This window comes from Leuciscus leuciscus, assembly GCF_965113295.1.
Source record: "Leuciscus leuciscus genome assembly, chromosome: 8".
Lineage (NCBI taxonomy): Eukaryota > Metazoa > Chordata > Actinopteri > Cypriniformes > Leuciscidae > Leuciscus > Leuciscus leuciscus.
In genome coordinates this window covers 571,367-593,866 of record NC_138732.1, presented here as the reverse complement: position 1 = coordinate 593,866, position 22,500 = coordinate 571,367, and the positions used below count along the sequence as shown (strand labels likewise).

The window sequence follows — 22,500 nt, the reverse complement described above, 5'->3', positions numbered from 1 at the left end:
TCAGATCAGCCAATCACAGGGCAGCAAATCAGGCATGTAGACATGATCGAGACGATCTGCTGAAGTTCAAACCGAGCATCACAACGAGAAAGAAAGCTGATATGAGTGACTCTCAACCTGGCAGGGTTACTGGTCTGAGTGTTTCAGAAACTGCTGATCGACTGGGATTTTCGCACACAACCATCTCTAGTGTTTACTGGACAACAGAAGACTGGAGAAACGTCACCTGATCTGATGAGTCTGGATACTTTCAGATGAAGGGCCAGAATCTGACGTGAACAACATGAGAGCGTGGATCGTCCTGCCGTTTGTCCGTGGTTCAGGCTGCTGGGAGTGATATCATCCTGTTTTCTTGACACACTTTGGGCTTTTAGTCAAGTCAAGTCAAGTCAAGTTTATTTGTATAGCGCTTTTCACAATACAGATTGTATCAAAGCAGCTTCACAGTATTAAATTAAAATAATACAACAAAGTTTGTTTCAAGAGGAATTTATTGATTGATCAAATTAAATTAAATATCCCCAAAATATCCCCAACTGAGCAAGCCAAAGGCAACAGTGGCAAGGAACCGAAAAACTCCATCAAGTGACCTAATGGTGTCCTAAAACTCCATCAGGTGACCTAATGGAGAAAAAAAAAAAAACCTTGGGAGAACCCAGGCTCAGTCGGGGGCCAGTTCTCCTCTGGCATTTATGAGCTAGAGGCCGGATTGTAGTTTGAACTGTAGGATTATATGAATGCCTGGCTGAAGAGATGCGACTTTAATCTAGTTTTAAACTGGGAGAGCGAGTCTGAGCAACGAACAGTATCAGGAAGACTATTCCAGAGTTTTGGAGCCAAATGTGAAAATGCTCTCCCTCCTTTGGTGGTTCTGGATATCCTAGGTATGACCAAAAGCCTTGAATTTAGTGATCTTAAAGAGCGCGATGGATTATAGGGTGATAGAAGATCCGTTAAATAGACTGGAGCTAAGCCGTTTAGGGCTTTATAAGTCAGTAGCAATACCTTGTAATTAATACGGAACTTTATAGGTAACCAATGCAGTGATGATAAAATCGGTGTTATATGATCATATTTTCTTGATCTCGTAAGAACTCTAGCGGCGGCATTTTGGACTAACTGTAGCTTGTTTATTGAGGATGCAGGACAACCAGCTAATAAAGCATTACAGTAATCCAGTCTCGAGGTCATGAATGCATGAACTAACTTTTCTGCATCAGAAACTGATAGCATATTACGTAGCTTAGCAATGTTTCTAAGGTGGAAAAAGGCTGTTTTTGTAAGATATGAAATATGATTTTCAAAAGACAGGTTGCAATCGAGTATAACACCCAGGTCTTTTACTGTAGAGGATAAAGTAACAGGACATCCTATGATGTTAAAGTTGTATTGTGCGAGGTTTTGTGGGCGTTTTTTTGAACCGATAAGTATTACCTCTGTCTTGTCTGGATTTAATAAAAGAAAATTACGCGTCATCCAATCTTTTATATCTTTAACACACTCTGTCAATTTGGAAAATTTAGCGTTTTCATCCGGCCGTGATGAAATATATATTTGAGTGTCATCAGCATAACAATGGAAACTAATTCCATGTTTCCTTATAATATTTCCAAGTGGCATCATATATATTGAAAATAACAGAGGGCCTAATACAGATCCCTGCGGCACTCCATAGTTTACTGGAGTTATGATCGATTTTTCTCCATTTAAATAGACAAAATGGTAGCGGTCAGATAGGTATGATTTGAACCAGCTTAGTGCTTGTCCTTGAACACCAGTATAATTTTGTAGTCGATCTAAGAGTAATGTATGATCTATAGTATCGAACGCAGCACTAAGATCAAGTAAAACTAGTATTGAGATACAGCCTTGGTCAGAAGCTAAAAGTAAATCATTTGTGATTTTAACGAGCGCAGTTTCAGTGCTATGATGTGGTCTGAATCCAGACTGAAACTTTTCATAGATATCATTTTGTTGCAAGAAAGAGCCCAGTTGAGCGGACACCACTTTTTCTAATATTTTAGACATAAATGGAAGATTTGAAATGGGTCTATAATTTGCTAGATTATTATGATCTAATTGTGGTTTCTTAATGAGAGGTTTTATAACTGCCAGTTTAAATGTTCTTGGAACATGACCTAAAGATAAAGACGAGTTAATAATATTGAGGAGAGGCTCTTCCACTACAGGTAACACTTCTTTCAGTAGTTTAGTTGGTATAGGATCTAATAAACATGTTGTTGTTTTAGATGAAGTGATAAGTTTATTTAACTCTTTTTGTTCTATAGTTGTAAAGCACTGTAATTGTTCTTTCGGGGTGATAATTGAAGCTGAATTATAAGGCGCGATTGAAGATTGAACGTTTACAATTGTGGTTCTGATGCTTTCTATTTTCTCAGTGAAGAAGTTCATGAAATCATTACTACTGAACTGTAACGGGATATTTTGTTCGGGTGACGTCTGTTTATTTGTTAGTCTAGCCACGGTGTTAAATAAAAACCTTGGATTGTTTTGGTTGTTTTCTATTAGTTTGCGGAGGTGCTCAGCCCTGGCCGCTTTTAGGGCCTTTTTATAACGTGACATACTGTCTTTCCACGCGATTCTAAAGACCTCTAAATTAGTTTGTTTCCATTTACGCTCTAAAATACGGGTTTCTCTCTTTAAAACATGCGTAGTACTTCATCTTGTTGATAAGGTTATTTCTGCACTTGAAAATAATGAGTTTGCTTGCAGTATATTTTTGGATTTTTCAAAAGCATTTGATACAATAAATCATAATATCCTTCTTGCTAAATTATACAAATATGGTTTCCAAGAAATCACCTATAAATGGTTATCAAGTTATGTTTCAAATAGAGCACAGTTTGTTTCTTTTAAGGGTTATTTTTCCAATAAAGCTAAACTAAAATGTGGGGTCCCACAGGGGTCTATTCTTGGACCACTGTTGTTCCTCATTTATATAAATGATATGTTTAGTGTTTCGGATGTGCTTTCCCCTATCATGTTTGCGGATGATACAACCCTTGTTCTTTCACATTCACATTTTAGTACTTTAATGAGCAATGCAAATGTTGGCTTAGTTGCTTACACTGCTTGGTTCACGTTAAATAAATTATCTTTAAATATTAAGAAATGTAATTTTGTTGTTTTCAGTGGCAGAAAAGCATATAACAAAGAACTAGCGCAAATTAGAATTGGGCCTGCTGAGATGCTTCAGTTAACAACAACAACATTTTTGGGAGTTATTATTGATGAAGGTTTGAGTTGGAGAGGACACATAGACTATGTTTGTGGCAAAATTAACAAGTCAATTGGCATAATAAGGAGGATTAGCCATCATGTCTCCGTATCTTATATTACAGTTTAATTTATCCGTATTTGTCATATTCTAACATGGTGTGGGGGAGCACATTTACTACAAAGCTACATAAAATTTTAATTCTCCAGAAACGGTTTGTCAGGATAGCGGCTCGTTCAGGTTCCTACACATCTTCAGCTATGTTATTTAAGAAATTGCAGTTTTTTTCAATTTTTGACATTAATACCTTCCAAATATGTGTTTTCATGTACAAATTATTTTCATCGGAAGGAAAGATTCCTAGTCAGTTCATGTTATACTTTAAAGCAAACTCAGCTGTTCATGCTCATAATACCAGGCAGGTAATGGATCTCCATCCTCCAAACTTTACCACATGTAGAAGCCAATTTTCAATAAGATTTAAAGGTACACAGATATGGAATAGATTTTCTCATGTGGCGAGACAATGTACCTCAGTAGAGAGTTTTAAAAGAGTTTTAAGAGGTCTGCTGATAAACTAGTTTGTGCATTTGGTTGGTTTTTTTATTTTATTTTAAATTTTTTTTTGTATTTTCATTTACTGAGAAGTGTTTGTTGTTTTATCATCAATATTATCATGACATATTTTTTCTTTTATTAATGTTTATATGAGTTGTATTATATTGTGTTTGCATTCTTTGGTTATTTTTATCTTTCTTTGGTGGAGGCTTTAGATAAGCCATACTGGCTTTTTGCCTTCTCCAGCACTGTATATGCATCAGTATGTCCTTGGTGTTGTATTTTCTTTTAATTTGTGCAAATAAATAAAAAAATAAAAAAATAGTATTGTTATACCATGGTGCTTTATTTTTCTCTCTGACCTTTTTTAATTTAATAGGTGCAACCACATCCAATGTTCTAGAGAGAATGGTGCTCATAGTGCTAGTTAGTTCTTCTAGTTCATCTGTTTGTTTGGGTTCAGGCAGCAGCTGAGACAGATTAGATAAGCAATTTGAGAAATGATCTATGGTGGATGGAAGGATTGTTCTGCCTGGTTGATAACGCGACGCCGCATGACATATTACAGCAGTACGTAATATGCAAGTTACCATGTAGTGATCAGTGACTTCATCACTTTGTGGAATGATATCTATATCGGTTGGATCGGTTCCATGTGATATAATTAAATCGAGTGTATGATTAAGACGATGTGTTGGTCCGGTGACGTTTTGCTTGACCCCAAATGAATTTAATAAATCTGTAAACGCAGCTCCTAACGCATCATTTGGATTATCTACGTGTATGTTAAAATCTCCAACAATTAATGCTTTATCGACATTGACTAATAGGTCTGAGAGAAAATCTGCAAACTCTTTTAGGAAATCAGCGTAAGGCCCTGGCGGTCTATATACGGTAGCCAAGGCTAGACATAATAGGGATGTTTTTCTAACATCTAAGAGCGTAACATTTAGTACAAGTACTTCAAATGAAATAAACTTATAACCCATTTTCTGAGTAACATTTAGAATATCTCTATAAATGGTTGCAACACCGCCGCCACGACCAATCAGACGGGGCTCATGCTTATAACAGTATCCAGGAGGAGTAGACTCATTAATACAGAAATAATCATTTGGTTTAAGCCAGGTTTCAGTAAGGCAAAGTACATCGAAGCTATTATCTGTGACTATTTCATTTACAATAACTGCCTTAGGTGTGAGTGATCTAATGTTTAGAAGACCTAGCTTTAGAAATAGTTTTTGTTTACTAATAGCAACATTTTCTGTTTTAATAACAATTAGATTTTTCCTAGATCCTGCAGTAGATTTATTATTTGATCTCACTAAACGAGGAATAGACACGGTTTCTATGCAATGTTCTACACTAGTATTTATATCAGTTGAATTGGTGCAGCAGAGTCTATGATTTGGACTTTTGGTTACTAGTCAAAGGGTATTTAACATTTTGGAGATGTTATCTGACAGAAGATCCGCTCCGAATCTGCTTGGGTGTAAGCCATCAGCACGGAAAAGCCTAGGACGCTCCCAAAACAGATTCCAATTATTTACAAAGAGCAGTTTCTGCTCATTGCACCATGACATTAACCATTCATTTAGCGCAAATAATCTGCTGAACTTTTCATGCCCTAGTCGGTACGTGGGAAGCGGTCCTGACACAATGATCGTTGTTTCAGGCGATGTGCTGCGTACCGTATCGATTAGATTCCTGAAGTCTTTCTTCAGAATCTCCGTCTGGCGCAGCCTGATGTCGTTCACTCCCGCGTGCAGGACCACAGTTCCGACGCGCTCATCACCGTTCAGGATCTCGGGAACGTGAGCAGCGATTTCAGAAACACGAGCACCAGGAAAGCAGTGACTGTGCACCTTACTTTTACCTAACGTAGCGTGTACATGCCGAACGATGGAATCGCCGATGATCACAGCATCGCGTTCTGTTTCGCGTAGAGGGGAGAAGCGGTTTTGTGTGGATAACTCGAAAACCGGGAGGGTCGGAGAAAGTCTTGGTCTAAACCTGACTCGCGTCTTCCGCTGCGGAACCACCCAGGCTTCGTGGTGGCGTGTTGGAGCCGGAGTGAACGAGACCATGGCTGATTGCGACCGATGCTGAGGAACGCACGGAGTAGACACGGTCGGAGTCAGCGGGTTAGTAACGTTAAACACTGATTTGTGTGCATCGGCGCGTGATGTTTCAAGAGCCAAACACCGGTCTCTCAGCTCGGCCTGTCTCAATAAAAGGTCGTGGATCTGTTTCTCAACAGCTTCCAGCTCAGACTGCAGTGCGTGCAGCTCAAATGTGTCCTCACCTGCACCAAAAGGTAGACTACTTACATCTGATATATTCGCCATTTTAACAGATGAACAGTGAGTTAGCAACGAAGCTACCAGTGATGCTATCAATATTAATACTAATTTATGACTGAAGTCTTGAATATAAAATGTTTGTTTGTAAGTGAGTGTGGAGAAGACGCGTTCAGCCGTGATCCACGGACGTAACCTTTAAGAGTATGCAGCGTTAGATCACTAATAGGCTTGAGACGCGTCTGCTCAACAGTCCGCGTTGTAACTATGAGGTTATTTTTTTTAGGTTTTTTAGTGGTAGGGGTGTAGAGTAGACTCACGATAGGCGAAAAAAAATAAAAATAAATGTTTGTTTGTAAGTGAGTGTGGAGAAGACGCGTTCAGCCGTGATCCACTGGAGTAACCTATAAGAGTATCCGGAGTTGGATCACTAATAGGCTTGAGACGCGTCTGCTCAACAGTCCGCGTTGTAACTATGAGGTTTGAGCAGTAGTGCTTCTCAGTGAGGAAAAGTATAAAATGTTCGTTGTAAGCGAGTTTAAAGAGAAAAATCAAGAATTATAAATCAAATCGATAGAGCTCCAAAAACAACAACGCATTCAGACGCAACGCATGATAATAACAGGACAAGACATTACTCACCATGTTTGTTGAGTGTTTCTTACTCACCTGAGCTTTTATGAACTCAAAGGCGCGAGAGAAAATAAATAAATAAAAATAGCTGAGCGCACGGGTGGCGCGTTAACAGGCTAGCGAATTACTAGCGTGTTGTGCTAGTAGTAACGGAAGCTAGCGATGTCAGGGTTGGGTAAGCTGTATTTAGTAGTAATATAAACAACTAGAAATTGTAGTAAATGATGGTTCAAAACAAGGAAATACGAGGCTAAGACGGAGCTTACAGCACCGAAGCAAACACACTCACAGCAGGCAGCGAGGCAGAGAGTAAAATCTAAAATCTAAAATTGGCTTTTAGTGCCAATAGGTCATCGTTTAAACGCCACAGCCGACCTGAGTATTGATGCTGATCATGTCCACCCCTTTATGACCATCTTCTGATGGCAAGAGAACTCTCGTCACGAAGCTGAAATCATCTCAGACTGGTTTCCTGATCATCATGAGTTCACTAAACTCACACGCCTCCACAGTCACCAGATCTCAGTCCGGTCGAGCAGCTTTGGGATCTGTTGGATCGGGAGATTCACGTCATGGATGTGCTTGTTGAATCTCTGCCATGAAGAATTAAAGCATTTCTGAAGGCAAAAGAGGGTCTGACCCACTACTAGCAATGTGCTCCTAATAAAGTGGCCGGTCAGTGGTATATATATATATATATATATATATAAAATGAGAGTTAAAAAATTCTCAAATGTAAACCTCAGATGCATTAGTGTAATCTTTCTTTCTTTTTAAGAAATTCCCGCTCTTCTGTAGTTATTGGTCGGATCGCTCGACCTTCACCCTCGGGTCATATCACCTGTGTGTGACTGGACCTCAGGTATATCTCTCTGAACGTCTCCTCGCTCTGCTGTGTGTTTGCAGGAAGACAGGTGGAACTTCCTGTTTGCTTTCTTGGCATTTCCTGCCCTGCTTCAGCTGTGTGTTCTTCCGTTTCTGCCCGAGAGCCCCAGATTCCTCCTGATGGAGCGCCGGGATGAGGTGGCAGCGAAGAAAGGTGAAAATCCGCTCATTAAACTCTCATTTAGAGAGTTCACACCGTCATCATCATCACACCATCACATTGTGTCATCATGACATCACATCATCATAACATTATCACACAACACACATCAAAAGCTCCACTCCTCTGAGGATGTGTGTGTAACAGATCAGTTGATGTCATATTGGTGATCGTGTGTCAGTTGACCGTAATCTGAACGATTGCTTCTTTAAATCTAGTAATCTGTCTTTGTTTTAAAACCTCCAGTTCAGTTTTCCCTCATGAATCCCTCTCTGTGTGTGTGTGTGTGTGTGTGTGTGTGTGTGGCAGCATTCCAGGCGTTCCTGGGCCGCACAGATGTGAGTCGCGAGCTGGACGAGGTTCACGCTGAGAGTCGCGCTCAGAACACACAGCGGACGGCGTCTGTGCTGGAGTTGTTCCGGAAGCGTTCGCTCCGCTGGCAGCTGATCACTGTGATCGTGGTCATGAGCTGCTATCAGCTCTGCGGACTCAACGCCGTCAGTTCAACACGTCAACATCACTGCAAACACTGCAATCACGGCAAACACTGCGAACACTGCAATCACTGCAAACACTGCAATCACTGCAATCACTGCAAACACATGAACATCACTGCAAACACTGCAATCACGGCAAACACTGCAATCACTGCAAACACTGCAAACACTGCAATCACTGCAAACACTGCAAACACTGCGAACACCGCAAACACCGCAATCACTGCAAACACTGCAAACACTGCGAACACTGCAAACACTGCGAACACTGCAAACACTGCGAACACTGCAATCAATGCAATCACTGCAAACACTGCAAACACTGCAAACACATGAACATCACTGCAATCACGGCAAACACTGCAATCAATGCAATCACTGCAAACACTGCAAACACTGCAATCACTGCAAACACTGCGAACACTGCAATCACTGAAAACACTGCAAACACATGAACATCACTGCAATCACTGCAAACACTGCAAACACTGCAATCAATGCAATCACTGCAATCAATGCAATCACTGCAAACACTGCAAACACATGAACATCACTGCAATCACTGCAAACACTGCAATCAATGCAATCAATGCAATCACTGCAAACACTGCAAACACGGCAAACACTGCAATCACTGCAAACACTGCGAACACTGCAATCAATGCAATCACTGCAAACACTGCGAACACTGCAATCAATGCAATCACTGCAAACACTGCAAACACATGAACATCACTGCAATCACGGCAAACACATGAACATCACTGCAATCACTGCAAACACTGCAAACACTGCAATCACTGCAAACACTGTGAACACTGCAATCAATGCAATCACTGCAAACACTGCAAACACATGAACATCACTGCAATCACGGCAAACACTGCAATCAATGCAATCACTGCAAACACTGCGAACACGGCAAACACTGCAATCACTGCGAACACTGCGAACACGGCAAACACTGCGAACACTGCAATCAATGCAATCACTGCAAACACTGCAAACACTGCGAACACTGCAATCAATGCAATCACTGCAAACACTGCAAACACATGAACATCACTGCAATCACGGCAAACACATGAACATCACTGCAATCACGGCAAACACTGCGAACACTGACAACACTGCAAACACATGAACACTTAGAAAACTTAGAACAGTTTTCCTTAGTCCTCGGAAACCAAAAAAGTAGTGCTTGAAAATTTTCATTTTACAGCATCTGTACGAACCCTGGTTAAAGAGCACACACACACTCTGATATGACAGATAGGAGAAAGAATGACGCAGTATGATAGTGATGATGTTATACCAGTTGTTATGAAGATGATATGTGTGTTTGAGGCTGATGATCCTCTTCCTCTGTAGATCTGGTATTACACTAACGGGATCTTCGAGAAGGCCGGGTTCGAGAAGGCTCTGATTCCCTACATCACGCTCAGCACCGGTGGCATCGAGACACTGGCCGCCATCATATCTGTGAGTGAGAGAAAGCACTGACACTGAAGAGGACAGATGCGCTTCTGAGTTTTACAGCTGAGATCCAGTTAGTCTCATATTTGATGAAGTTTGCATCATTGATTCTGTTACTTTCCTGTTCATCCCTGTGAAGCTGCTTAGAAACACTACTGTGTGTGTATGTGAGAGAGAGTGAGTGTGTGTGAGTGTATGTGTGTGTGAGTGAGAGTGTGTGTGTGTATGTATGAGTGTGCGTGTGTGTGTGTGTGTGTGTGTGTGTGTGTGTGTGTGTGTGTGTGTGTGTGTGTGTGTGTGTGTGTGTGTGTGTGTGTGTGTGAGAGAGAGAGAGAGAGAGAGTGAGTGTGTCATTTTTAAATAGAAAAATAATAAAGTTATGTTATACACAAAAGAGTATTGGGCCAGAGTCCGAGGCAGTTTTCATTTTCACGTCCTGCGCTGCGATGTTTAAATAGCAAATGCCTTTGCGCCCATGAGCTGCTGGTCTGAGAACGAGGTGTGTTCTTGACCGACTGAAACCTGCTCTAAAGTTAATGGCGCAATATAATTTATTTTGTTATTAATGAGCACGTTAGTAATGTGTGCCAATAGGCGGATCCACAACACAAACACTCTGCTTATTACACACACAGGGACGCTCAGCAACACACAAACATGCCGAATATTTAAAATAAAAGGATTACAATGTAAAAGATTATTATTGTGTACATAAAGATATGGTGAATCCGGCTTGTCCCGTAGATGTTCTGCTTGCACACTTTGACCTCGCGCACGAGCAGATCTGTTTGCGCTCTGAGACGCATTTGGTCTTTCCACTATCAAAGTCCGTCATGTAAATAGCGAATCCTCCATGCAAGCGCAACTGGCATTTAAAGGGACTGGGAGATGAGACTGATTGGTTTAACGCACGTAAATCCCAAAACACACCCATTACTCATTAAGAGAATAGAGACAACCCTTTTAGACCAGCGCCGGGATCATCGACCATTTATCCCGTCGTTACACTAGCAGAAGTGGATTCTGACGCCCTAAGTGAACTTGTGCCCTGCGCTTTAGACCATGAGCTCAGATCGTTAAAATAGGGCCCTTAATGCTTCAGCAGACCAAGACATTTTGGACAATTTCATGCTCCCAACTTTGTGTGAAGAGTTTGTGGATGTTCCTGATGCAGCATGACTGCGCTCCAGTGCACAGAGCAGGACCATAAACACATGGATGAGGAGTTTGGTGTGGAGGAACTGGACTCCTGCACAGAGTCCTGAGCTCATCCTGATAGAACAGCTTTGGGATGAACTAGAGCGAGACTGAGAGCTTCTCGTCCAGCATTAGTGCCTGTCCTCACTAATGCACTTCTAGAAGAAAATTCCCATAAACACACTCCTAAACCTTGTGGAAAGCCTTCCCAGAAGAGTTGAAGCTCGAACTCCATATTAAACCCTACAGATCAGGAATGGGATGTCATTAAAGTTCACGTGCATGTAAAGGCAGACGTCCCAGAGCGTTTGTCAGTGTAGTGTAGTTCTAATGTTCATGTCTGTGTTTCAGGGTTTAGTGATCGAGAAAATCGGGCGGAGGCCGTTATTAATCTTTGGTTTCTCAGCGATGGCCGTTTTCTTCAGTCTGCTCACGGTCTTCCTGCATTTTCAGGTAAATAACAAGCACATTAAACACACACTGAACACACATATACTGAACTCAAGCCTGTGTGTGTGTGTGTGTGTGTGTGTGTGTGTGTGTGTGTGTGTGTGTGTGTGTGTGTGTGTGTGTAGGACAGTTTCTCATGGATGCCATATCTCAGCTTCACCTCCATTCTGCTTCTGATCGCTTCCTTCTGCTCCGGTCCAGGTACAGTGTGTGTGTGTGTGTGTGTGTGTGTGTGTGTGTGTGTGTGTGTGTGTGTGTGTGTGCTGTGAGAGTGTGTGTGTGTGTGAGTGTGTGTGCTGTGAGAGTGTGTGTGTGTGTGTGTGTGTGTGTGTGTGTGTGTGTGTGTGTGTGTGTGTGTGTGTGTGTGTGTGTGTGTGTGTGTGTGTGAGTGTGTGTGTGTGTGTGTGTGTGTGTGTTTTTATTAGTATGGTGATGATAGTGCGGTCAGTCAGAGGTCAAAGTTCACAATCCCATTTCTGATCGCTGCAGTTTTGGACACATCATGAGAATATAAAGCAGATGTTCTGAGTAAGGTGTGTGTCGTTCGCCCGCCGACCTTCAGAAGGTCATATTGACTCCTATAGACTCCTTAGTATACAGTAGCAAATGAAGTGAACAGTCATATGAATATAAATCGAGACACTGACTGTTTCCAGCAGATGGTTTGCATCTCATTTGCATCACTGTCTCCTGAGTGGACGGCAGGACGGAATATTCATGTGAGACACACACACACACACACACACACACACACACACTCACTCACTCACACTCGCTCATACACACACACACACACACACACACACACACACACACACACACACACACACACACACACACACACACTCACACAGACACTCATACACACACACTCTCACACACACACACACACACACACACACACACACACACACACACTCTCACTAACACTCCCTCGCTCATACACACTCACACACACACACACACACACACACACACACACACACACACACACACACACACACACACACACACACACACACTCAATCTCTCTCACATACACACACACAGACACACACTCTCTCTCACACACACACACACACACACACACACACACACACACACACACTCACACTGGTGCTGCTCTTCTCTCTACTAATATGCCACTATGGGCCCTATCTCACACCCAGCGCAATTGTCTTTGTACACGACGCATGTATCATTCCTATTTTGCACCCGCCCACAGCGGACTTTTCCCTCCACAGACGCACGTCAGTAAATTAGGGAATGAACTTGCGCTCCCGGGGGCGGTTCAGCGAAAAGAGGAGGCGTGTTCCGGCGCAAACGTTCCCTGGTGCTATTTTGCAGTTTCAGAAAACAATTCCGCCACTGACCAGGAGAAAAGTGGTGCGTTATTCAGTGGCGCGTTCAGATGCTATTTTCAGGGCGCATGCTTGGCCATAATGTAGCGTGTGCACAACACACACACACTTTGATTCTCTCATCTACACAGCAGCAGCAGTTTTCTTTTTTGCAAATCATACATTATTACAAGGAAAAATATTCCACACGAGGAAAATCATTGTTGTGTCCATGAAAATGTGAAAAATAGGCATACATCTAGCTTACACATTTACCCAAATTATTATACGCCTGTTTAACCGAAGCTAATCTGGGTGTGTTTCTCCATCCCCAATGTCACTTCTCTGTGTTTTACGGCCCTGACGAGAACGTCGGTCTCCTCGGCTGTGAACCGCTCCTGGCGTGCGTCTGGCAAATCCGCCGTTATAATAGCAAACCGCCATGGAACAAGCGCGCCTGCTCTTAAAGGGAATGTGAGATGTCGCTCTGATTGGTTTATTTCACGTTACGCCCAAACCACACCTATGAGTAATGAAGCTACTTCAGACCAACACATTTTAGATTTTCCCACAAAGGCGAGACCCGCCCACAAAGTTACTTGCGTTTTGCGCTTGATACTTGTGTTTCAGATCGTTAAAATATGGCACATAGTCTTAGAGCTCAAACATGACAATCTGGGGCTCAGGTCAGGAAGCAGACAGACTGGCTAAACCGACTGTCTGCTAGCTGTCTCACGTCACCAAGGTCAGATAAATCCCATCACATAGAGCCTCTTTCACCTATATATCATCATATAGAGACTGAGTCTGTTCCCCGAATTTGGAAACACAAAAAACTCCCAAACACATCTAAGAGTAAAAATGTAATTTATGTTCAACAAATAAAAAACAGATATAATACAGATGAGCAAATGATAAAGCTTGGGTTGCTGAATATTCGATCCCTTACTTCAAAAGCAGTTATTTTTAATGATATGATTACAGACTATAACCTAGATGTGCTGTGTTTGACAGAAACCTGGCTAAAACCAGACAATTATATTACTTTAAAGACATTCTGAACTCTATTGGAGTGAGACAACACGTGTCAGGACCTACTCATTGTCGTAATCATACTCTAGATCTAATATTATCACACAGAATCAATGTTGATGCCGCTGAAATTCTGCAGCAGAGCGATGACATCTCAGATCATTATCTAGTCTCGTGTAAACTTCATTTAGCCAAGGCTGCAAAGCCGACTCTGTGTTACAAATATGTTAGACCTATCACTTCTGCCACTAAAGATTGCTTTATCAATAATCTTCCTATTCAGTTTCATCATCTCAGCATCCCAGATAGCTTAGAAGAACTAGATATTGCGACAGAAACTTTTAACTCTCTCTTTTCCAGCACTTTAGACACAGTTGCTCCGTTGCGCTTAAAGAAGATTAAAGAAAATAGTCCAACGTTGTGGTACAACGAGCACACTCAGGCCCTTAAAGCTGCCGTCGGCAAGTCTGGCAGATTGGGTCGATTAGCCAAAATTTTGAATGTTTACAACTCTCATGCCCCTCCCCACTACCAGCGAGCACCCTCCCATCGAGGTCGTGCTCGTCAGTGCGTCACTGTGCGTGTGTACCTGATTTTCTGTGAACGCGTCCGTCTCTTCAGCATCTATCAACACCATGGACTCGGAGGTAGGCTGCCCTGGCTAATCTAGACATAGATAGCAATAACCGAGGAATTGGAAGCTTGTTAGTAGATTTTCTCTCCGCCATCACGCTTCATGCAATCTCCAGGCGAACTTCAGGCGTGGCGTGTGCATGTGATATTAACGTGCGCGAGTGAGGGGGGATCTGTGGCGTGTGCACGACCTGTGATTGACAGTCAGATCTCACACCCCCCTGCGCTGATTGGACCTGATGAAGCGGGAGCGCTGGATTTTTGCAAAACAAATAACACGCTCCAGGTGGAGTTAGAAGCTCGGGTTTTTTTCTAAAACCACCTTATTTATGTTGTTCTGTCGGATTATAGTGTCGATTACACTGAATATGATCAAAAAAATGTTGCCGACGGCAGCTTTAAGAGAGCAGCCAGAAACATGGAGCGCAACTGGAAGAAAACAAACCTAGAGGTATTTCTAGGGCTGTAATCTCCTAGTCGATTAGTCGATTAATTGGTCGATACGTTCTGGCTCGACCAAAATTCTGATTGGTCGATTTTTTGCCGCGTTCATTTCATCAGGTGGAAAGTACTAATTGCTAATGGGGGTGTTTTCAGAGCACCCCTGTTTCACAAGTAACAGTCTGTCTTCAGAACTTTCTTTCTTTCTTTCACTTCTTTTGGATTAGCCCAACCCACTGGAGAAGAGAGACAGATTGAAGAAAGTAGGCTACTAGAAGTTTTGCTGAATATTATTTATTTAATTGTGAGAGCGTTTAATTCATAGTCAGTCCTCTTCTACCATGTCAACAAAGACATCGGCAGTGTGGCAGCATTTTTTTAAAATAGAAAACGGGAAAAAAGTCGAATGCAAATTTGCACTGTGCCCACTGTTCGTATTCGTTTTGAGCCTATGCTTTATTTTTCAGTTATGCACTTTATTTAGTTTCTGCTCTTGATCTGGTTTGTTTAATAAATATAATTTTTTTTATTAAAGTGGACGTGCCTTTTGTGTTTAAGAGTAAAAGCTTTAAGTTAATAGTCTATTCGTGTCTCAGCCGCGAAGCTGAGCTCCTATGTTCATGCGAGCTGCACAGAGCGGCTGAAATGATAGTGTCTGTCAGTTCCCTTTCAAGGGAACTCGCGTTGCGTTGAATTGACGCTATGGGGAACGCTTTGCGTGATGACGTCTTGAAGCACATGTAAAATCAGTCCAATGGTGTGGCGGAACGTCAGAGGCGGGTGACGTCACGTACCAGGAAGCTATAAAAGCCGGCCCGAAACAGAAAACGAAAGCTTTCTGAGTCTTCAGTTGCGCTCTGTGTGAAATCTGTCTGTATATTTGGTGTTGTCTGTCTATATCATATATATATATATTCAGTATGGCGAGCAAGCAGCAGTTTAGAGTGTGTGTCCATCCCTGCCCGCGTTATTTAACGGGAGGTGATACTCACGCTCTTTGTGTTGTTTGTTTGGGTGAGGAGCATGCCCAGTCAGCACTCGAGGGTGGTGACTGTGTGCATTGCGACGCGCTTCCATTGCGTTCGCTCCGATCCCGCTTGGCTCGGTTCAATCCCGATCGCGTTCCCCAGGGCTCGGGTCCCGCCGCTGCCGAGGCACGGCGGCAATCACAGACCTGGGGTTCGCAAATGGATCTATCAGTGGATGTTGAGACGAGCTCTGCCTTATCTCAGCCTCCTTCTGATAGATCCAGTGCCTCTCATCAGGGTGTGGAAGCACGCATTGCGGTTTCTTCCCCCCCGATGGAGGCACCAATACTGCAATTGTCCAGCTCTGAGGAGTTGGACGTTGTTAGTATTGACGCTGAGTCTGAGGATTCGCCACCTCAGTCTCATGCGTTTGAAGAATTGCTTGATGTTATCACTAGAGCTGTCGAGCGATTATCTATTGAGTGGCCAGTAGATAGGCAGGGCGCTCGTTCGAAAAGCAAGCTCGACGAACGTTTCCTGCCATCTCGTGCACAGCCTCAGTGCAGAAGCCTTCCGTTTTTCCCCGATCTCCACACCGAGGTGTCGAGATCGTGGGGGAAACCAGTGTCATATCGAGTGTATACTGCACAAACATCACACTATTCATCCATTCACAATTATAAAGAGCATGGTTATGGGGAGATGCCGAGGGTGGAAGAGACGCTCGCGAGCTATCTCTCTCCAGCAACGGCATCTTCTCTGAAGGCTCCTGCACTTCCATCCAAGCCAGTAAAAGTTACATCTTCCCTGGTTCATAAAGCTTATGCCGCCGCCGGTCAAGCTGCAGCATGTTTACATACAATGTCCATAATGCAGGCTTACCAGGCTGAGTTATTGGGTGATTCTGAGGATGGCGGGGGTATTAGTGCTGATACGGTGTCTGAACTGCGTAGAGCCACAGATTTGTCTCTCAGGGCCACCAAGGAGACGGCTAAATCCATCGGCCGCTCTATGGCAGCCCTGGTGGCCACTGAGAGGCATCTGTGGCTCAACTTAAGTGACATAAAGGACAAAGAAAAACATGTTCTTTTAGATGCACCAGTATCCACTCAAGGGTTATTTGGAGATGCAGTTAACAGTGCTGTAGCTAAATCACAAGAAGCTTCAAAACAAGCAGCTGCACTTCAGAAACTTCTCCCCCGCCGTTCTTTCATTGAGGCTGCTGAGCGGGAGCAGCCTCACTCATCTAAAAAGAGCGCTGAGCACCGTGCCACTCAGAAACAGAGCGTTTCCTCCCGTGCTCCCCCACAAAAAGCTCGGGGACACGGAGGGCGCTCTCAAACCCAGCAGTCTTCGAGGGGTAAAACGGATCTGCGGACCGTTATTACCGCCAAGAAGGCTGCTGGGAAAAAGTCCTGATGTCTGAGGGCTCAGGACAAATGAGGGTAGTCCCCCCGAAGCAGAGCGGTTAACACCTCTTTTCACGGTGCCCGTCTCTCTTCGGTGCCCTCAGGGGACCGTTCTGCCAACCCTGCCGCCTCCGGTGTTACAGGGCGCAGCGGTCTCCGGCGAGCACATATCTCAAGGTCCACCCGGAAACGTAGTGGCCTCGGGATGCCCGCCCCCTCTGAGGAGGGTGCTAGAGCAGTCTGTTCGGTCGTTCCCTGCCGGTGCGCCGTTACAGGGCGACGAACCGACTACTCAACAGCAGGAGAAAAATACGGTGCCGTCTCTTTTCGGTGCCCTCAGGGGACCGTTCTGCCAACCCTGCCGCCTCCGGTGTTACAGGGCGCAGCGGTCTCCGGCGAGCACATATCTCAAGGTCCACCTGGAAACGTAGTGGCCTCGGGATGCCCGCCCCCTCTGAGGAGGGTGCTAGAGCAGTCTGTTCGGTCGTTCCCTGCCGGTGCGCCGTTACAGGGCGACGAACCGACTACTCAACAGCAACACAATCCAGAAACCAGTCTCGAGAGGCTGGTACCTCTAGTAGAATCTTTGACAGCGTGGAAGCTACTGTCAAATGTTTCTCGTTGGGTCCTGCAGACCGTGGCAAAAGGGTATCAGATACAATTCTAGAAACGCCCAACTCGGTTTATGGGGGTCCTGCCCACAGTGGTGGGCCCCGAGCAGGTTCTGGTTATGGAACAGGAAGTAAACACTCTGTTAGAGATAGGGGCCATAGAATATGTACCTCCCTCCGACAGGGAAACCGGGTTTTACAGCCGGTACTTCATAGTTCCAAAGAAGGACGGGGGATTGCGTCCCATTTTAGATCTTCGAGTTCTGAACAAGTCATTCATTCAGCTCAAGTTCAAAATGTTAACATTGAGACAAATCGTGTCACAGATCAGGTCCGAGGACTGGTTTGTCACGATAGACCTCAAGGACGCATATTTCCATATTTCCATCCGTCCTTGTCATTGGAAGTTCCTGAGGTTTGCTTTCGGGGGCAAAGCATACCAATATCGAGTTCTTCCATTCGGCCTGGCTTTATCACCCCGCACTTTCACCAAATGCGTGGATGCAGCTCTGGCGCCTCCAGGGTATTCGCATCATGAACTACATCGACGATTGGTTGATTTAGCTCAGTCGCATCAGTTGGCGGTTCAACATCGAGATGTTGTTCTCGCCCACATGAAAGAGCTGGGGTTACGGCTGAACGCCAAGAAGAGTGTGCTTTCTCCACTTCAGAGGACCACTTTTTTAGGCGTGGTTTGGGATTCAGTGTCGATGCAGGCGCGCCTGTCACCGCCACGTGTAGATTCCATCCTTGCAGCTGTGAAAAGTGTAAAGCTAGGCCAGCTACTCACTGTCAAACAGTTCCAGAGACTGTTGGGTCTCATGGCAGCAGCTTCCAACGGGATACCTTTTGGACTACTGCACATGAGGCCCCTGCAGTGGTGGCTCAGGACCAGAGGGGTTTCCCCGAGGGGCAACCCATTTCGCACAATCAAGGTCACGCGGCGATGCCTACGTGCCTTGGTTATGTGGAAGAAACCTTGGTTCCTGTCCCAGGGCCCAGTGCTGGGAGCTCCTTGTCGTCGCAAACTGCTAACGACGGATGCTTCCCTCACGGGTTGGGGAGCGATCCTGAGGGTCGCTCATCTCAAGGTCTGTGGGAAGACCATCATCGTTCCTGGCATTCTATAGCCTAGAGATGTTAGCTGTCTTCCGGGCTCTGAGGAGCTTTATCACAGGTCTCAGGGGACACCATGTGTTAGTACATACGGACAACACGTCGGTAGTCGCCTATATCAACCACCAAGGGGGTTTGCGCTCGCGCCCATTATCCAATCTGGCACGCCATATCCTCTTGTGGTCCCAGGGGAAGTTGCTGTCACTCAGGGCAGCCTACCTCCCCGGGGTTCAGAATTTAGGAGCAGACACTCTGTCGAGACAGGGGCCGAGGCCCGGGGAATGGAAGCTCCACCCCAAGGTGGTGGAGCTGATATGGAGGGACTTTGGTCTCCCTCACGCATCCAGCTCCTCTGGGACTGGATGCTATGGTACAGACGTGGCCGAGGCTACGTCTGTACGCTTTTCCCCCAGTGGCTCTGCTCCCGGGAGTTCTGGAGAGAGTTCGCAGGGACCGGGTTTTCCTGCTTCTTATAGCCCCGCGCTGCCGGGCAGAGTATGGTTTCCCGATCTTGTGTCCCTCCTCGACGGGCATCCTCTGGAGCTTCCTGTCAGGAGGGGCCTTCTGTCCCAAGCAGGGGGCTCAATATTTCACCCCCGCCAGAACTGTGGAACCTGTGGGCTTGGCTTCTGAGGGGGCCCAGCTCATAGAGTCAGGTCTCTCAACTGAGGTTGCTGAGACCATTCTACAGTCCAGAGCTCCCTCCACGAGGAAACTTTATGCCCTGAAGTGGAGAGTATTCACTTTGTGTAGTGACCGTCGGTTGGATCCAGTCAACTGCCCAATTGGTACAGTTCTGGAGTTCCTGCAGGACCGGTTCACTGCAGGTCTAACCCCGTCCACTTTAAAGGTTTATGTGGCGGCCATAGGTGCTTACCACATTCCTTTGGGTGGAATGTCTGTGGGGAAAGACCCTTTGGTATCTCGTTTCCCTCGTGGCACTTGGAGGTCCGCCTCCCTTTCGAAATCGGACCAGGAGGCGAATAATTTGCTTTGCCCCGTTCGGGCGTTAGACGCATATGTCCACAGAGCTGCCCTGTGGCGTGAGAGTGATCAATTGTTTGTTCGCTTTGGGCCCCCTAACAAAGGAGGTCCAGTGTCTAAGCAAAGGATGAGCAAGTGGGTGGTTGAGGCTATCTCACTTGCTTATGAGGCGGCTGGACAGCCTTCTCCTTTGGCTGTCCGGTCGCACTCTACTAGGAGTATGGCGGCCTCTAAGGCCCTTATATCAGGAGTATCTTTACAGGACGTTTGTGATGCGGCAGGCTGGTCCTCACCGCACACCTTCGTCAGGTTCTACTCGTTATTGTCTTCCTAGTGCTGCGCAATTGATTTCACACAGGACAGACATTTGTAGCTATGGTGGCGTTGGTATAGACGTTCCCCATAGCGTCAATTCGACGCAACGCGAGTTCCCTTGAAAGGGAACGCCTCGGTTACGACTGTAACCTCGGTTCCCTGAAGAGGGAACGAGCGTTGCGTCACCTTGCCGTATCTCCTTCATGCCTGTCAGCACGACTTCAGACTCTACGAAGCTTTCGTTTTCTGTTTCGGGCCGGCTTTTATAGCTTCCTGGTATGTGACGTCACCCGCCTCTGACGTTCCGCCACACCATTGGACTGATTTTACATGTGCTTCAAGACGTCATCACGCAAAGCGTTCCCCATAGCGTCAATTCGACGCAACGCTCGTTCCCTCTTCAGGGAACCGAGGTTACAGTCGTAACCGAGGCGTTATTATAATACATATGACAAAAACAATTGTCTAAATGATGTTGTATATTCCTCAAAAGTTCTTGTGATGATATCACTAGTTGACAACAGTACTATTTTCGGAAATCATAAGCTATGATATTGCGCAGGTGCACGTGATGTAACGCTGTCAGAGCCGACAGACTCGTGTGACTCATTTCAGTGCAAAATAATTTGGTCAAAAACGAATAGCCTACTTGTTTTTTATGTTTATTTATAATTAATTTAGGTGGACAACAAGGCTACCAAGTACTGCGCACAGTGCGCAGCTAATTCATTTAACGTTTTTTTTTCCTAACGTCATTTTTAGCCGATTTTTTGTCGAACATTTCAGGATTTCAGTCGACCAAGATTTTCTTTGGTTGATTACAGCCCTAGGTATTTCGCATTTCATGGAAAGAGAGCCTGATTGCATACAGAGAGGCTTTAAAAGCTGCTAGATCTGCTTATTTTTCAACCCTATTAGAAGAAAATAAACAAAATCCTAGGTGTTTATGAAACAGTGGCTAAACTACCGAAAAATAAAGCTTCAAGCACCGAAGTTTCCGAGCAACACAGCAGTAATGACTTTATGAACTTCTTAACTTATAAGATTGATAATATCAGGGAGAAAATTATAACTATGCAACCGTCTACTACAGTATCGCATCAGGCAGTGCATTGTAGTCTCCCTGAGGAAAAATTCGATTCAGTCATTGCTATAGGAGAGGAAGAATTCGTTAAACTCGTTAAATCATCTAAACCGACAACATGTATGTTAGACCCTATACCGACTAAGCTACTGAAAGAGATGCTTCCAGAGGTCATAGATCCTCTTCTTAATATCATTAATTCATCTTTGATACATCATTAGGATACGTACCAAAAACTTTTAAGCAACTTGATCGTACAGAATTAGTCAATTACAGGCCGATCTCGAATCTACCCTTTCTGTCAGAGATACTAGAAAAGGCAGTATCCTCACAACTATGTTCCTTTTTAGAAAGAAATGATATCTGTGAGGATTTCCAGTCAGGATTTAGACCGTACCATAGTACAGAGACAGCTCTCATTAGAGTCAAACATGATTTGCTCTTATCATCCGATCGTGGTTGTATCTCTCTATTAGTGTTACTCGATCTTAGTGCTGCATTTGACACCATCGACCACATTCTTTTAAATAGACTCGAAAATTATGTTGGCATTAGTGGAATTGCACTAGCATGGTTTAAATCATACTTATCTGACCGTTATCAGTTTGTAGCAGTAAATGAAGAGATGTCTTATCGATCACAAGTTCAGTATGGCGTACCACAAGGCTCAGTACTAGGACCGCTGCTGTTCACTCTGTACATGCTACCCTTAGGAGATATCATTAGGAAGCATGGCATTAGTTTTCACTGTTATGCTGATGATACTTAGCTCTATATTTCTTCACGCCCTGACGAAACTTACCAATTCACAAAATTAACAGAATGCATAGCTGATATAAAAAATTGGACGACTAGTAATTTCCTACTACTTTACTCTGAAAAAACAGAGATTCTAATTATTGGACAAAAAACGTCCTCACGTAATAATCTAGATTAGAATACTGTCTAACACTTGATGGCTGCTCTGTTAAGTCTTCGTCGTCGGTTAGGAACCTGGGTGTGCTCTTTGATACCAATCTTTCATTTGAAAGTCATGTGTCTAGTATCTGTAAAACCGCATTTTTCCATCTTTATCCTGAGGTTTACTGCAGTCCGCCGGATCCAGGCCGTATCCAGATCTGATGAAGGACCTGCGCCTGGACGCGACGACAGCGCAGTCCTGATGTGTCACTA

General features: G+C 44.3%; 1 protein-coding gene and 1 long non-coding RNA gene across 6 annotated transcripts in view; both read left to right on the top strand.

The window, feature by feature from the left end:
- The window catches only part of slc2a9l2 (solute carrier family 2 member 9, like 2), a 177,799-nt gene that overhangs the window by 27,411 nt on the left and 127,888 nt on the right, over positions 1–22,500 (top strand). For all 5 annotated transcript variants that reach the window (XR_014207956.1, XM_082177032.1, XM_082177033.1 and 2 more), the window contains exons 7-11: positions 7,636–7,768; positions 8,084–8,271; positions 9,643–9,753; positions 11,296–11,397; positions 11,520–11,595. Coding sequence is in view for 4 of the 5 variants with exons in the window: in XM_082177032.1 (XP_082033158.1) it covers positions 7,636–7,768; positions 8,084–8,271; positions 9,643–9,753; positions 11,296–11,397; positions 11,520–11,595 (610 nt within the window). In the remaining variant the exon portion in view is untranslated. The remainder of the gene's footprint in view (positions 1–7,635; positions 7,769–8,083; positions 8,272–9,642; positions 9,754–11,295; positions 11,398–11,519; positions 11,596–22,500) is intronic.
- The window catches only part of LOC309504180, an 11,254-nt gene continuing 431 nt past the window's right edge, over positions 11,678–22,500 (top strand). Inside the window, exons 1-3 of the long non-coding RNA XR_014207982.1 lie at positions 11,678–11,692; positions 11,784–15,493; positions 20,675–22,500. The exon at positions 20,675–22,500 is cut by the window's right edge and continues 431 nt beyond it. This is a non-coding gene — a long non-coding RNA (uncharacterized lncRNA). The remainder of the gene's footprint in view (positions 11,693–11,783; positions 15,494–20,674) is intronic.